Raw genomic sequence first — 16,573 nt, forward strand, 5'->3', positions numbered from 1 at the left:
GGTTCACTCAATGATTCAGCAAAGAAGCCAACATAGAGGGGCTCGTGCTGGTTAGTGGTAATTGCCATGGCTAGGTTAGCACAGAGAGAAAGTGTGTTCATGCACACATTCGCCACTGGGCAGGCACCTGTGCTAGATCTCCCAGAGTGCTCTAGGAGAGCCTTTACATTGTAAGTGAATATCAACCAACTTCAAAGGAAAGGTAGCACTATTTGACTGGACAGAGAAGTAATTCGTATTTATTTTGGAAGCAGAAGTTTAATTAGGTACTACTATATTTCATGGCAAAGAAGAAAATAAAATGTTTATAAATTTATAAATAAGCCAAATGTAAGAATGAAAACCATAAAATAAGGAATATAGCTGATTGTGTTACCTTTGAGGGAAACACTATACTCACAGATAATAAAACACACACAGAGACAGAATATTATTGATGTGTGTGCACGAGCAAACATTTTCTATGTGCTAATACACCAAAAGAGAAATTAAAAGTAAGCCAAACCAATTGAGTAGAATTCCAGACATTGGGGAACTGGGAAAGAATGACTTGCTATGAAAAAGTTGGTAATCATGAAATAAAACAGCTAGTGTTATGTGGTAATTTGCCTCCTTTATAATGAAAAGAAAATGCAGATTCAAATAAACAAGAGGCCCTGTTCCACTAGGATGGACAGCCTAGCTAGATCTGAAAGGTGGGGTGGAGCAGCATGTTGTCCTGGGTGTGGTAGAAAGCGCCTTATGTCTTGCACTCTCGAGGCAGGTAGAAGTTGTCAGGACATTTCTAGAATGTGGCTGGGCAGTGTGCATTAATCATACAGGGTGCATTAATACGGCTGTCCTTCCAGATCACAATGCCAATAAAATGATAAGAAGTAAGGAGAGTGGTAAGAGCCAACATCGAGATGACATTATTCTCTGGATATCTTAGGCAGGAACAGTTTTAGCTGCCCTCTCAGCTCAGGGAGGCAGAACTGTCATTCCCTCCTATGGATAAAGAACTCTAAGCATGGCTAGGCCAGGAGGCTTGCCCGTGACTGTTAAGCTGGTAAAGGAAAAGACTTCAAGGTTCAGATCCAGACGGCCTGGTGCCTGCAGTTGTACTCCATGAACTAAATGAAGACAGTTATGGGTTATTATATGACAGAATTTAGTTTGTAAGTGACAGTGCATGAGTGTGAAGGGATCCAAAGCATTAATTAAATTTACCAAGAACCAAGAAAAGTCTAAGGTAGGAAAACCTTCAGTGAACAATATTAGTGAACTACTGAGACATCATTTCATTATTAAAAATGGATAAAAAATTATAAGAACAGGGAAATATGGTACATTGTGAGAAACATTGCTTATTTGTACTTTTTGCTTTATAAATATTCTATGTCGGGCAGATAATACTTTGCAAATTAAAAAAAAACCCTTAAAGTACAAAAGCAAGTCACTCCAAGATCACAGCAAAGCAAAGCAAAGCAAAATGAAAAACTCAACAAGAGAACGCTGACAATCCTTAAAACTGCTACATGCAAAAACCACCAGTTCCTTAAATCCACATACACAACTGAAGACGCACAGTAGAACATCAAAGTGCCACACACCTCCACTCAGGCAGCGGTGTGGTTAGCATGGAATTTTTTTTTTTTATATGTGGAGATCTTAACACATCTCATTTTGAAACCTGTATCTTACCAGAATGTTGAATGCTTGTGTGATTTTATTTCTTGTTACAAGTTAAAATTGAAAAAAAAAAAAAAGAAGGAAGGAAGGAGATCGTGCCAGTCTGTGGCAGCCTTAATGGAGGAATGGATGACACAGGGAAAGTCACACTTTTGTATTCCACCCAAGTCGGAAATAATCAGATGGTAATAAAGGTATCAGAGTGGGCAGTGGAAGTTTCGAGTTGCTCATTATTCTAATTTGGCTTTGAATGGTTGGTACTTTCCATGAACAGATACCCTTTGTGTTTTCACACTGCTCACTGTCATCCCTTGCAAACTGGTAGGTGGTTTGGGTAGGTTTATTATAAACCTTCTCCTGTGGTTGAGGAGGTAGGATGGGGTGTGAGTGGCTGTTGGGGCGTTGCTCTAGGTTTTAAGGCTCCCAGACGTCTTCATTCATGAACATTAGAAACCGCAATCCCTCAGTGATTTTGGAGGAAGTCTCTGTGTTTTGGGAATGGGCCAACAGTTCTTGGGATGCTTTGCCCAAGGTCCACAGCTCCCTGAGTGTCGTCAGACTGGGATTCTAGTCCGTTTTGTGTGCTTCTGACAGACCCAATCTCTTCACGTCCTTCCGTGTTCCATGAGCCCAGAGTTCCTTTGAGGCAGTGGGGTGGAAGAGCTAGGTGGTTCCTTGAACAGGAGATGAGGGATTATTTGTGAAATATTTAGACTGAATGCCTGTTCTGCTCTTGTTGAGAAAGCTTGGGTTGTCGTAGGATCAGAGCCCAGTGCAGAAAGAGCAAATGCCCTAGGGTCACAGTCCTATAAGGAGGATCGTAAGTACAGGACTTGCTACTTACTTTCTCCACGTCGTCCCTAAAGTAAGCACATGGGGTGGGGGAGGCTAGGGAGAGGGGAGCCAATGCTGACTTGTGCCCAGGTCACGTGCATCTCCTCTAGAGTCAGTGCTCCAGGTGCCCAGGGTCACATGCCTCTCCTTTACTGACAGTGCTCCAGGCCTCGTGGAAGTGTTGCTCTTGAGCAGGGCAACATAACTCTTAGACTTTTGAAACTTTCTGAAATCTCTGAAACTGTGAAACAGTGAGTCAAAGTAAGGTTTTCTCTCCCTTTCTCTCTCTCTCTCTCTCTTTCTCTCTCTCTCTCTCTCTCTCTCTCTCTCTCTCTTTCACACACACACACACACACACGCACACAGACACACACACCACACCCACCACACCCACCCCTCCACCCTCCCAAACGCACACACAAACACCCCCACAACCCTTCACACACACACACACACACACACATACACACACACCTTTAAACTCACACACCACACACACACACACCTTTACTCACATACACATACACAAACACCCCCACAACCCTTCACACCCACGCCACAGATAACACATCCACATACAAAACACACACAACACTCCCCTAACACCCACAACGTCCTAAAACACACACTACACACACACACACACACACACACATACCACATGCAATACCACCTTACACACACACACACCACACATACCCCTCCACACACACAACACACACATGCCACACCTACACATACCACACCCCCTACATACACACAACACACCCGTACACTCCCACGCAGACGGAACTGCCACTCACAGCTCGCTGCGTCGTGGACTGTTTAATCTGTGGAGCCACATATTTTTCTAGAGTTAAGCTTGGCCCCTGAAGGCAAAATGTAGTGCATTAGGTTAAAAGACATCAGGCCCTATTGTATACATTTAAAAAAAATAATTATGTTCTGTGGGAGCTAAAATTCATTGCCTTGAATTTTATTAATTCTATGTGGCTAAAAGTTTGGTGCACTGGTGACTCTTTTAGAAATCATGAGCCATTGCTGGAATGCTTTTTCTTATGTGCCCGGAGAGTGCTATAAGGTAGAATTGGTTTGTTTGAGGGCATGAGCTTAACCTTACATTACTCTTTCTCTACAGAGACCAGTGCAAGCAGAAGCCTAAACATGCATCATGAAGAATTAATCTTGATACTTTGTGTTCTCGTTGTTAAAAGTGCCCCGAGTAAGTGGTTTTTATAAACATTCACAAATAAACTTCTTTAGAGAGCTAGAGGGAAATCATGGGGGTTAGTTTTTACTTGTAGCTAATGCAGTTAGTGAAGTTGCCTAATTTATTTAACATTTAGCAACTTCAAATGTTACCTTAGAAGTTTGAGAAATACTTGCTGTCCCTGGGGTAGGGAGGGGAAGAGAGCTGGGAACAGACCAAATAAAGGAGCACAGAGGACATATGGAGAGGCAGGGACTTTGCACTAAATTACACTTTAGATGAAGAGGGCATCTATCACCTCTCTTTGACTGCCATTTGAAATAGAGGAAGGAAATAATTGTCTTCTTTACTGGTTTTAGACAGTTTTGTATAGCTTACATTCCCAGAGAGGATAGCAAGAATCCCTTCATTTTAAAAATAGTGTTCAAATGAAAGTAGACAGAAAAATACTTTCCAACTCTTAAAAATCACCCAAGTGCTAGAAAAATAAGAGAGAGAAAGGTTGGACTAGAAAGAATCTAAAGCAAGTGTCAGAGTTTATGAGCTGTGCTTGTCTGGGGATCTTCTCCAAGTAGAAAAAGGATTGGAAGGTCCAGTTCTTTGTTGAGAAGTGCCATGACTGAGTAATATTTGCACAGGACTTGGAGGAGAGAGCCAGTTAATTTACTTCAGAATGTTACACCCAAAAGGGGATACTTGGACCCATATCCTTCACTTTGAGAATTGTTGAGAAAGGAAAACAGAGATCAATTATTATTGCATTCATATAATACATATCCAGTCTGGAGGTACGCTTATGAATGGACCCGTGCATTGTTGGAATACTATCTGACACGCAATGCAGTGATACACACATCCTGAAGACTGTTCATTCTTCTTGGTAGGAGATGATTCGTTAGGGACTGCTGGGCAAGACAGCAAAGTACAAGATGTGTGCTCTGTGCTCCATGCTTGAGAGACAAACATCTATCACCTGTTCCTGATCACCATGAAGCATAATCTTAGAACAGAACCAGCTCTACAACCGGCCAGGTCTAGGGCTTAGGTTCTAGCTCCCTGTTCCTTTGGGGGCTTAAGGATGCCTTTTATGAATAGGAATTATAGCTCTATTCATCAATATTTTGTACGTGGAATTCATTTAACTTGTGTGCTAGCCTCTCACAGTTGTCTGTGTAGAACGATTTAAACCACTGACTTTCGCTATGGAAGAACTGGACTGGTTACTCACCCAGTCCATGCACCTTGACCTCTGTTCATTTATAAGACCCAGAGCTTCATATTCATCAACAAAGTGAGGCTGTAATGCTAAACGCAAGAAAAGGTATTTTTGAGACGTGAGGTTCCTCATAATTAAACATTTCTAACTTCCCGCTACCCACTATTTTTCTTTTTAAATGGGGGGGGCATCCCTAAAAAAGGAACTCATGCATTCATCAACCAAAGTACAAGTACTTAGATTTGTAGCACGCTTGTTCCTTCAATGAATCAGCACTTGGAAACCTAGGATCACTTCAAATGTCTCCTAGATTCTAAGATCTAAGTCCCCACCACATACACAATGAATCATGTAATCATGGTATGGCTGAGCCCTTCATAATAATGAGGATAGAGCTCCCTTCTGCTACAGGTAAGAAAAAGACTGGACCTCATAGGCTTGGTGACATGCAGAGGAATCCAGGCTTGGAAGAGCGCATAGACTGTATGAGTGTAGCCCTGAGCCCTGTAAGGCGCCGGGGAAAGTTATTGAAGTGCTAAAGACTCTTGTTTTGCCTGTTTAGGACCAAGTATGTTGGGATACTGAGATGGAGAATAGAGATTACGTTACAAGCACCAGGAAGATGCTGACGCGCAATGTCATTATTAAACTTTGAAGTAGATCTGACATCTGAACCGCTTCCTTTTTCTGGTGTGGTTAGCTTTAAGTTAACACCCTCCAAAATGTTTCCCTGAACAATAGACCCTAACAACAGAGGCAACATTTTGTATATGGTCTTAAGGAAATACTGCATTTTTCTAAATGAAGATTAAGGGTGTTCTAGATCCAGAGGGTTTGAGAACTATTCAACAACTTCAATTTAGAACAGGAGGTCATTCTTTGGAGATGGAAAAAAAGGGAAAAGATACATTTCCAAAGCTAAAGAATCTGAGCTGAGAAACAGAGGGACAGGAAGAGAAAGAGATCCTGTATAGGGGGTGGTGTATATTCATCAGTTCTTGGTCAGTTATGAGGAAACAGGCCACCATGGGGGCTTAGCTACCCAAGAAGTCCATCCCAAACCTCCCCAGAATTGAGTAGACAGACTGCTTGGGCACAAGGGACATGAGACCTGTTATGATAGAGATGAGGGGGTACACACAGGTTTCTTGTCTGACATGGTGCTGACATTCTGAGGGAATATGAATACCCTATGACTTCTATGTCTTTCCTTAACAGTAAGTTATAAACATCGTACTCTGAAGATGTGGCCTCAATGCCTTTGAGCGAGGGTTGATTAAGCTCTTCAACTTTCAGTCTAGGGGAAGCTGTCAGCTCTATCTTCATTTTGTCCCCACTTCTGAAAGTGTCTTATCTCCAGTATGTCTTCTCTTCAGAAAAAAGACAGCACAGGAGCATGATGCCGAGATTTCTTGTAGCTTTCTCTCTCGTTGACCTTGCTTTTCATACCGGTGTAGGGAGCGAATCAATGAAAAATCACCCTTGTCCTGTTTTATCTCCCTTTCCTGTTTTAATCTGCTGCAGAAAGTTGCATTCGCCGGTCGCAAATTCACGTAGTAGAGGGAGAGCCTTTTTATCTGAAGCCCTGTGATATGTCTGCACCCATGCATAACAATGAGACAGCCACCATGAGATGGTTCAAAGGCAATGCTTCACATGGCTACAGAGAGCTGAACATGAGAAGCTCGCCCAGAATCGCTTTTCATGGTCACGCTTTGGAATTCTGGCCAGTTGAGCTGGAGGACAAGGGAACGTACTTTTCTCAAGTGGGGTGAGTAAGCCAATTTGTTTTAACATCGTTCCCGAGGCTCTTGACCTTGCGCTTAGAGAGTCAAACACATTTTTAAGCTCCGATAACCCATGCATTTTTTTCTCTCTCTTGCTCTCTCTTCAACAGGAAACAAATGTTTCATTATAGAGAAATATTAAGCTGGTCACTCTGAATTTTTTATTATTATTATTATTATTATTATTATTATTATTTTAGTGATTTTACTGGATGTTTAATGAGATTTCCTTTGAGGGGACTCTTGTTGATGATGAGTAGAGATCAAATTCAGGCAGGTTTAGAGTGAGGATTTCAGATGATACAGCACCTGAGGCAGGAGCAGCAGGGACAGCCTCCCACGTGGTCAATTCTGGCTTCAGAGAAAGGGGAAGATTTAGGGGGAGACATCCTAGTCTAGTTTCTGGAGGTTCCTGGAAAAAAAAGAGGCAGAGTTGCTGGGGTAAAGATATAGTTGTTACCAGCTGCAAGGTAATAGCCAAAGTCAGAGGGAGGGGGAGCATGCATGTACGCATGTATGCACACACATGTAGGTAAACATCCTTTCTAAAGTCTTGACATTGACTTATAAACGACGCTCAGGGTTAGCTCAGTGGTATGTCACTGAGCTGTGAGATGGAGCAGATTTCTTCTAGAAATCTGTTTTTATTCTAGAGTGAGCCCTGATCATTATCAGTCCACCTTAGAGAAAGAGAAGTGAGATTTCACAGCAAAGCCTCTTTTTTCACTTCTGTGGTTTTTCACAAAATGAGGTCATTGTTGTTTATTAGACACAGAAACTTCTGAGCGTCAGAAATAAGTTGTAGGACTTGTTTTTCTTTTTTTCTTTCAAAAAAGTGCAGTTTATGTGAAGTATTTAAGAGAGATAAGGTACATTGCAACTGGATCTTTCTAGAGCGAGATAAAAGTGAATGGAGAAGAGAAACAGGGCCGTCCTCACTGTCATAGTTTCATGTACATGACTTACAGACATGGGCATTCTGGACAGGGTGGGAAAAGCCATTTGAGGGGGAGGGGGCATCTATGGTCATCCTGGGGAGAAGATGGAGACGGGGTGTTCGCTATCTGCTTTTCTGATATAGCGGGCATCTAACACAGTCTGCATTAGTAAGCAAGGGGCAGACCATCGGAATAAGGGGTGGGGGCGATATGAGGAAGCAGTACGAAGACTCAAGGAGGCCGGAGCATAAAATGGCTCAGAGGATTTCAGAGACAGCCCCTGAGTGTGTTGGAAGACCTCAAGTCAGAAGAGCACAAGCCGATGATAAGGAAGAAGCTTTGAAGACAATGGCTTTGAGCGTAATTTAGATCGTACATCTTAGATACATACAGTTCAAATAGCAGAAGAACCTGACTTCTGCATGACATTTTAAGAAGGAAATCACCACTGGGCAGGTGGATCAGCGTTTTTTGAGAGCACTGGAGGCAGGAGAGAGAGCTTAGTGGTTAAGAAAATGTGCTTCTCTTGCAGAAGACCTGAGTTCAGTTTGCAGCACCCGCGTTCTGTGGCTCATAAACACTTGGAACCCAGCTCTAGGCACCAGGGCGTCTTCTGGGCTGGGCAGCACCGATAGTTCACACACATGCTTGTGTGCACACAGAATTCTAAAAATTAAAATCTTATGAAGAGGAAAGAAAATCAGCTGAGAAGGAAAGTCACACAGAAGAGAGAGTTTACTGTAGTGGGGGTGGAGACACGAAGGTAGGAGCCTGAGGCTGGTACACAAAAAGCTTCTATTGGAGCCAGAGAGAAGGAAATAAGTCTTTCCTTTTAAATCCTTCCTTTCCTCCCTCCCTCCCTCCCTCCCTCCCTCCCTCCCTCCCTCCCTCCGTTCCTCTCTTTTTTCCTTTTTTCCCTTTTCATCTTGCTTTAGGTTGCTGCTGGTGGAACCCAAGACTGTGTTCATGTTCGGCAAGTACTAGACAACTGAGCAATCTGTCTTTAAGCAGGGCTCCTTAAACCCAAGCGGCACCCAGCCAGAGGGGCCATTATAATCAGAGTGGCATTGGTCCATGGCCATAGGTGACAGGGGAGTCGGGGGCCTTATATTTTGACATTCTTGATCTCAACTTCCTGCCAGCCTCTGAGCTTGCTCTTGGACAGGGAGCGCAGAGCATTGCCTGACTCAACATTCCCGAGGGGGTCCCACACATGGCAGGCGCTCTGTCAAGATTTGCTGAATGTTAGGAAGTGAGAACTGCAGAGGTAGAGGCCAACATGATTTGACAAGAGGAAGAACAACGATATCCACCAACCACACCCCCCACCCAAAGCTCCTAGGGGCTAAACCACTAACCAAAATATACAATAGGAGGAGAAGTCTCCTTGGTCCCTTGAAGGCTCACTTCCCCAGTGTAGGGAGATGCCAGGGAGAGGGTGGGTGGGTGGGAGGGTGAGCATCTTCATAGAATCTGGGGGAGGGGGAGGGGAGGAGAGGAGAGGGAAGGGGGATAACATTTGAAATGTAAATACATATAATATCCAATAAAAAAAAGAGAAGAGGATGCTGCCAATGGGAATCTGAGCTCTTTTCAAGGCCAAGTATTTCTGCTGTGCATGGCCACTTTAGTCACTGCTTTGTAGTGCATGACAGTCTGTTACCCTCCCTAATCCTGACTGATTGCCTCTATGTTGAATTGCAAGGTAAAGAACAAGGCTTCAAGGAGTATGAAAATGTAGTATTACACCATCCAATCCTGCCTCTTAGGGCCAAATCGATGTGCATTTACTCTAGAACATCCCTCTCTCTCTCTCTCTCTCTCTCTCTCTCTCTCTCTCTCTCTCTCTCTCTCTCACACACACACACACACACACACACAAACACACACACACACACAAACACACAAACACACACATACACACACACACACACACACACACACACACACACGGGAAAGTTGTTTGGATATTCTAAGACTCAGCTTTCTCACAGGAATGTAAGGTCAACTTTCCTTGCATACACACATTGTAAAGTATGTGGGAGTCTTTGAGCAATAGACCACTTTGCTTTGCTCTGTCCACCTCCTTGTAGATGTAAAGGGGACCTGGTCTACAAACCATTTCCCAGGTCACAGGACGATTTAGCAATATATCTGCTACTTTGGGGATGTGGACCCATATGTCACATGCACAGTATAAGAAGCATCCAATTGAAAATGTTTTTACTTTTAAAAACACTGTTGTTTTAAAAACATGACATTTAGCACCATCTTCAAGATGGCCAATTTCTGCAGTAGAGTTACTGAAACTCACCTTTGCTCAGTTGTGCAAGGGCTGTGCCAAACTCCAACTTATTCAGTAGTAAGGAAAACTACTTACATGCCCTGAGAAACAGAACACACACTGTATGCACACACTGTCAAGAGACAAGGTTGGTAGCTGCTTATAGATCTGCTTACAGAAGACTATCCTCCTATCCTGGTATGACAATCTCTGAATTTGTCCAGCACTGATGATAAAGTTTAAAACATTAGTTCCTCCTTAATCCATACCAAATGGCTGCCTGTGTGTCTATTTGGTACGTATGTGTGCTATGTATATGGTATGCACATGGTGTTGTGATAATGTGTGTGTGTGTGTGTGTGTGTGTGTGTGTGTGTGTGTGTGTGTGTGTGTATGTAAAGACTGCACTGGAGTGTAATCTTTCACCCCACGACAGTTATAAACTTTCTGCTCTGAACCAAGGGGTGGCAGAGAGAAAAACTTACACATCAATGATTAAATCTCTTCATATAGAAATTATGGTAAATTGGAAGATTAGAAGTAGTTGAGAAATCTCTTCAGTCATTATAAAATCTCTCTGTACCTTTGTTTCTTAGAAATGATCGTCAAAATTGGACCTTAAATGTCACCAAAAGAAACAAACACAGCTGCTTCTCTGAGAAGCTTGTGACGAACAGAGATGTGGAGGTTAAGAAATCTCTGTGGATTACCTGTGAAAATCCTAGCTATGGAGAGCTGATCAACCACACGTTGCTGTATAAGGTAACACGTTGAAAATGTCTGCACTCAATCAGGAAGTAGCATTCCATGTAGAGAGTATGAAGACTGGACCATTTCAACCTCAACTAAAACAATGGGTCTAAGGCCACACGGCTTACTTGGCCTATGTCAGAGACCTTTCTGCATGCTTTGTGTAAAGAGCTAATGTGTGCAGCGTGGGTAGTGTTGTAGCCTCCCTGCTTTGTAGTAGGTGCCCAGTACACAGCGACTGCTTCTTCTCTTCTGATCTTCCTTCATTGTCCTTCTATTTAATTCAACCAGTTTTGGGAATGCAGATTTAGATTTTTTTCATTTTATTTTGTGGCATCCATTGAAATGTTGAAATACAGGTGTGTCTGTTTTCTGAATATTTGAGTCTCCTTTATAAAGCTGGGGGACAGAAAATAAAAAAAACAAAGAGAGCAAAATCCCTCAGCTGGGCCTCTTTCGTTAACAGATGAACCTCTGTCCTTAGCAGTGATGTGTTCTGCTGCCTGCCTATTTTTTTCTAACTAAAATGATGTGATTATTCATCTATACCTTTCTTTGAACAACCTTCTTTCAAACCTGGCCTGAATTTTGTATGGGCTTAATTGAAACTAACTGACCTTATTGTTATTAGACAGGTGTAAATGTCCTGGGTCCTACTGTTACTTACAGACTATAATGGATGATATTTATGTAAATCTTCTGCTGATTTATTATTAATATTATAATAATATGATTAATCATTCAAGAAATCCCCACATGTAGGATTACTGGACCAGAGAGAGGTTAATTGATTGTTCAACTCTCTACCTACCTTCGTTACACTCCCTTAACACGAGAAATTATACTTTCAGAGGGTTAAAGATTTGACATCAAACATTTCAGAAGCTTGGTATATGTTCCTGTTGTTCTCTTAATGACTCTTAAGTTAAGTGTGTGGACTGCATCCTAATAGAGCTTCTTTTGTGGACAGCCTGTATGGTTTCTGTTTGCTTCCTTGGAGGACCTTTCCCTTATTGAGTTGTAAGAGCTCTTTAAAAAGATGCTATAGAGTAGCATTTTACACCTGTGTCTCACGTTTAGCATGTATAAAATAGTTTATACATTCACATTCATGCACATATGCAACATGACCTGTATCATATCTGTGGGAGGGAAAGCCCTGAACAGTTGACCCTGTCAAAAGATGAACAGAAGCTGAGCCACCAGTGGTTTCCTTGGGGCATGCTTATAGGCCTTTCTGTAAGGTCTTGATGTGTGGGGTTTCAGGGGAGCTTCCTATCCGAAGTGTTTTCAAAACACATGACTCAGTTTTGAGTTTACCTGCCTTCTTTTACTGTTAAATATACACATTTTGCAGTACATGTAAATTAGGGAGTCTTGGTTGCTGGGTTTTAGAGGAAGCCCCAATACAGATATGCATACATTTAGGAGATGCATCTGTTTGTGGCTGAACAGCTGACCAGAAAAACCAAGCATGCTCAGACTGTGGGCTGTTCGTGACCTTCCTCAGGTGCAAGGCAGCTGAATCATAAAAGGTCTGATTGGAACTGAAAATGAAGACCTCAAGCATTTTGTATATATTAAAAAGAATCTGCTTAGGTTTCTAAAATGCTACTTATACTCAGAAACACTTCCCAGATATGTGGTACACATGGGCACTCTGCAAGACATTTGCCTGGGTCTAGCTACAGAGGCTACCAGCAGAAGCCAGCAAGAGGCAAAGTCTACAAGCATTAGGCTCTCCTTGTTAGGAAATGTAGAGGAACAGAGACACACGGTCAAAATTAGTCATTCAGATCTCCTTTTCTGATAGTTCCTGCACTGATCAGGACCTACCAGTGGTTGACTGAGGGCTGGTTTGTAGATGGTGGCTTTGCTACTGTTATTATTGGTTACTATGACATGTAGAGAGAAAGAGAAAGATTGAAGTATGCCCATGAATCTGTCCATCTGTGCAATTTGACACAGGACATCAAGAATAGAGAGCGAACAAATTCTACTCAGTCCTCCTGGTCATTCTGTCCCACTGACCTTTCCCTTAGACACAGAATTGGAGCCGAAGTATCAGGCAGTAATGGTGTGTTTCATGGGTAGTCTTTATCCAAACAGGGACTTTATTATTTAAGTATTCTGTCTCTGTTTCTGTTTGTCCCTCTCCCTCTCTCTTTCTATATGTGTGTTAGCACTGGGTAACAGTGGTGGTAAGGGCCTGCTCTTCATTAGTAGCAATGATGACAAGGCACTTTACTGCTCTAGTGGAAGCAAGGGTGAGTGGCTGGGGCACATACTTGGGGATTGCTGGTTATCTATTGTGTCTTCCTTTATCCCTAAAGATCTTAAGCATTAGGGATGGGAACAATTAAAACTACGATGCCTTTAGTGTCCTAAAGTATTTTAATTTGCCTTGAAAAAAAATCAGAACTGTAAGGAAATATCCAAAACCCCAATGATCCTGAAGGATGCCGAGTTTGGAGATGAAGGTTATTACTCCTGCGTGTTTTCTGTCCACCATAACGGGCAACAGTACAACATCACCAAGACTGTCAATATAACGGTTATTGAAGGTAAGAGAAAGTTTGCGGAAGAAGCAAACACAGATGAGAGAAGCAGGTCCTTTCTTTTATTGTGAAGTTACTTGGGGTGGAGAGGGTACCTCCTAGGGTTTGAGATACAATACCACTTGAGATCTTAGGTTTAAAAGCTTTATCTTGGGCTCTCCTAAAACTGAAAACACATTTTCTTAGCAGCAAATGGAAGCTTACATGGGTGAATCTCTTGAAAGTCAGCTCATTCTTGTTTAGAATTTGAGTAAATTGCAGAATCTTGTTGAACTTTCGTTTTCGCTTAACAAATATTTATTGTGGTCACAAATATTTATGAGTAACTATATTCAATATGATCTACTTAGTGCTATAAGGTAAAAGACACAAGAGGATTCACCAAAGCATGAGTTACACTGTAGTCAAGAAATTTTATATGGGTTTGAAGAGACAGTAGGCACTAAAGCTGTAACTATATGAAACGGGTTGTCAGGGAGGCTCAATGGTGTGCTATGTAACTATACAAAGACAAGTGTAGACGACTTCACCAAGTCTGGATTGTGAAGGGACAGCACCTGAAGGTGCAGAGCATGCTGGGAGAACAGCCAGCAGCTGACAGAGTAAGGGCACCATGTGCTAGTTGGAGGGGAGGTTTGCACATAACCCAATTTGCCCTGAGCCCAGAGGACCATCGAAGACCTAGGACTCTATGGTGTCAGGGATCTGAGTATTGCACTGCATGACGATATACTTCAGTTGGGCTGATGTGTTTCTTTTGAACTCCACCTTATGGTTCAATAGCTGCGCCTGTGTTACTATTGTAGCAAAGCCCCCCAAGACTCATTGTCTTGAACAAATACACACCTTACCTTGAATCTGAGGTTTGGAGGTTACATGTCTGAATAAGTTCACTGGGCTGAAGCTGAGGTTTCCACAGCATTGTATAGTTTGGAGAATGTGAGGGAAATATATTTCTCTGCCTTTTACCAGTATCCAGAGTCTATCTTATCTACATTATACATTATCCTCAAGTCCAAGAGCACAACTCTGCTGGTCTTTTTGGTTTTTTTTTCATCTTCTTCTCTTCTCTTTCTTCTCCTTCCTCCTCCTTTCCCTGGCCCAACTTTCATCATTATATGTGCTCCTTAGACCCTGACATTTCTGACTTTCTTACGAAGATATATTTATACCCTCTTGGACAATACAAGCTAACTTCCCTTTCTCCAACTCCTTAAGTACTCCAACTCCTTAAGTAGTCACACCTACAAAATCCTTTTGGCCATATTCTTCTGCTAGAACAGAGTGCCATGGACTGAACCAATTATATATAAACCATAGAAGTTTACTTGACTGGCAGTTCTGGAAAATTCCAGATCAAGGGACCACCCATGAGTGTGTATCTATGGTGTGCTTTGTGGTTTAGGACACCTGATGTCTTTCTGTCTAATCACACTGTCATTGCTGGGAGATACCTTCCTTGCTAAACCAAGAGTTTACTAATATGACTGGATTAACTCACCAGGGAGTTTCCAAGATCTACCTGCCTTGTTCCCCATGTGCTGGGGTTACAGGCACATGCAGACATGCTTAGCTTGTTACATGGGTTTTGGGGATTCAAACTTAGGTCTCACCCTAGCACATCAACCATTGCCATCCACTATCACTTCCACAGCCCTGAGAAGAAGATCTCCAGTTGACTGGAGGGTGAACGACTATGTATGAGACAGAAAATGTGGACTGGGCTCATCCTTTTAATCAAGAACCTATCCTGTAACACCTAACCCATTTTGACAATAATGAGATTTATGGAGAGGCTTATATACTTTAGGTTAGGATCAGAAATCACTAGTGACAGCAATGGTACTGAGTCCACAGGTTTGTACAGGAGGGTTAGGTAGAGTCAAGTAAGGCACCCAGGGCAGGGATAGGACTAGAGACGCCACATCCTCAAGAGTAGAATTGGTTCCTGGGAGGGGTACTTCACGTGGCTCATCTAGTCTTGATATATTCTGTTAAATCCATCAGTGAGAGGAGGACAGACAGAGGGAGGCAATGTAGAGTAGGCAAGTGCTTCCGACTGGCTGTCCATCTTCTACGTCCTAAACATCTGGCTCTCTCACTACCTGGCAGCAGTCTCCCTGGACCAGATGTTTCTTTGGCTTCAGGTTCACTGAGCAGAAGCCAATATTTGAGTTCAAAGGACTCTAAATGGATGATGCTTTTGGCAATAGAAACACACAGCTAATGGGCTATGAAGGTTCCATAATACAAGCTGTGTTAATGAGGGGTTAATAAGATCATGACACAGGCCAATATGTAGCAATGACTGCAGTTACCCGTAGAAAAAGCCCAAAACCTATTGGGGCTCCTGACACCACAGTTGGAACTGAAACTGATACATGCTATGTTTATAAATGTGCCCGTAGTAAAATCTGGTTTATAAATTAGGCACAGCAACAGATTAGCAACACATAATTAATAATGAAATGTAGCAATGTGCTGAAGCCAAATTGTCAAAGTTGCTATGTTTATGCTTTGTGGTCATGATGTAGAATGCAGGATATTTGGATACAAGTACCGTGATATCATGGTGATTAGGCTGGTGGGATACAATGTAAGGATGCACTGAACAGGGGATAAGTCATGTCCTGGTTTGGATGGAATGGAATGGAACACTGAGAATGGCATACAGTTTAAAAAGGGCAAGTTGGTTATTTTAAGTTGTTCCTCTAACATTTCTTGGGCCACTTAAACCAGAGAAAACAGAACCAAGTATAATCTAGAAATGCAGTGTTGGAATCTCTGTTACATGGGATGACCACATTCCAATGGACGGGTCTCCTCAAGGAACTCGAGGCAGTTCTAATGGATTTTTGTTTTTGTTTGTTTGCTTGTTTTGTTTTCCTTTCAGGGAACAGTAAAATAACTCCGGCTATTTTTGGATCAAAGTCTGCGAAGGTTGGTGTAGAACTAGGTATGTTTTACAATGTGAATTTTCTGAATTTATGATATGGGGCCATTGTCGGGTTTTCAAGAGTAAATCTGGCTCACTGGATACAACTCATTACATATTTATTGATCAATATCACAAAGTGTGGAAAAGCATGTCATTGTTGAACCTTTTAGATCAGTTAAATGACACTTCTGTTCAAAACTCAGTGCGGGGTGTCTATGGTTTGTAGACTACGCGCTCAGCCATGGTTTTCCTCCCACTATTTTTCCTCCATTGACCTTTCAAAACACACACAAAAAAAATGGTGATGATATTCTGGAGGGATAATTCAATCTTGTTCTGTGGTTTGGCCACAGTTGGAATCAGCTATACTTGTAGGATTTGTCTAGT

General features: G+C 42.2%; 1 protein-coding gene across 2 annotated transcripts in view; it reads left to right on the forward strand.

Moving 5' to 3' along the window:
• The window catches only part of Il18r1 (interleukin 18 receptor 1), a 34,097-nt gene that overhangs the window by 2,532 nt on the left and 14,992 nt on the right, over window positions 1–16,573 (forward strand). Inside the window, exons 3-7 of one of the 2 annotated variants that reach the window (XM_063266931.1) lie at window positions 3,644–3,727; window positions 6,456–6,702; window positions 10,537–10,702; window positions 13,110–13,254; window positions 16,142–16,200. In XM_063266931.1, the coding sequence (XP_063123001.1) occupies window positions 3,670–3,727; window positions 6,456–6,702; window positions 10,537–10,702; window positions 13,110–13,254; window positions 16,142–16,200 (675 nt within the window). In that variant the 5' untranslated portion in view covers window positions 3,644–3,669. Of the gene's footprint in view, window positions 1–3,643; window positions 3,728–6,455; window positions 6,703–10,536; window positions 10,703–13,109; window positions 13,255–16,141; window positions 16,205–16,573 lie in introns of both variants that reach the window. The other variant, NM_001106905.2, reaches the window with a different exon arrangement.

This window comes from Rattus norvegicus, chromosome 9 (genome assembly GCF_036323735.1).
Source record: "Rattus norvegicus strain BN/NHsdMcwi chromosome 9, GRCr8, whole genome shotgun sequence".
Taxonomy (NCBI): Eukaryota; Metazoa; Chordata; class Mammalia; order Rodentia; family Muridae; genus Rattus; species Rattus norvegicus.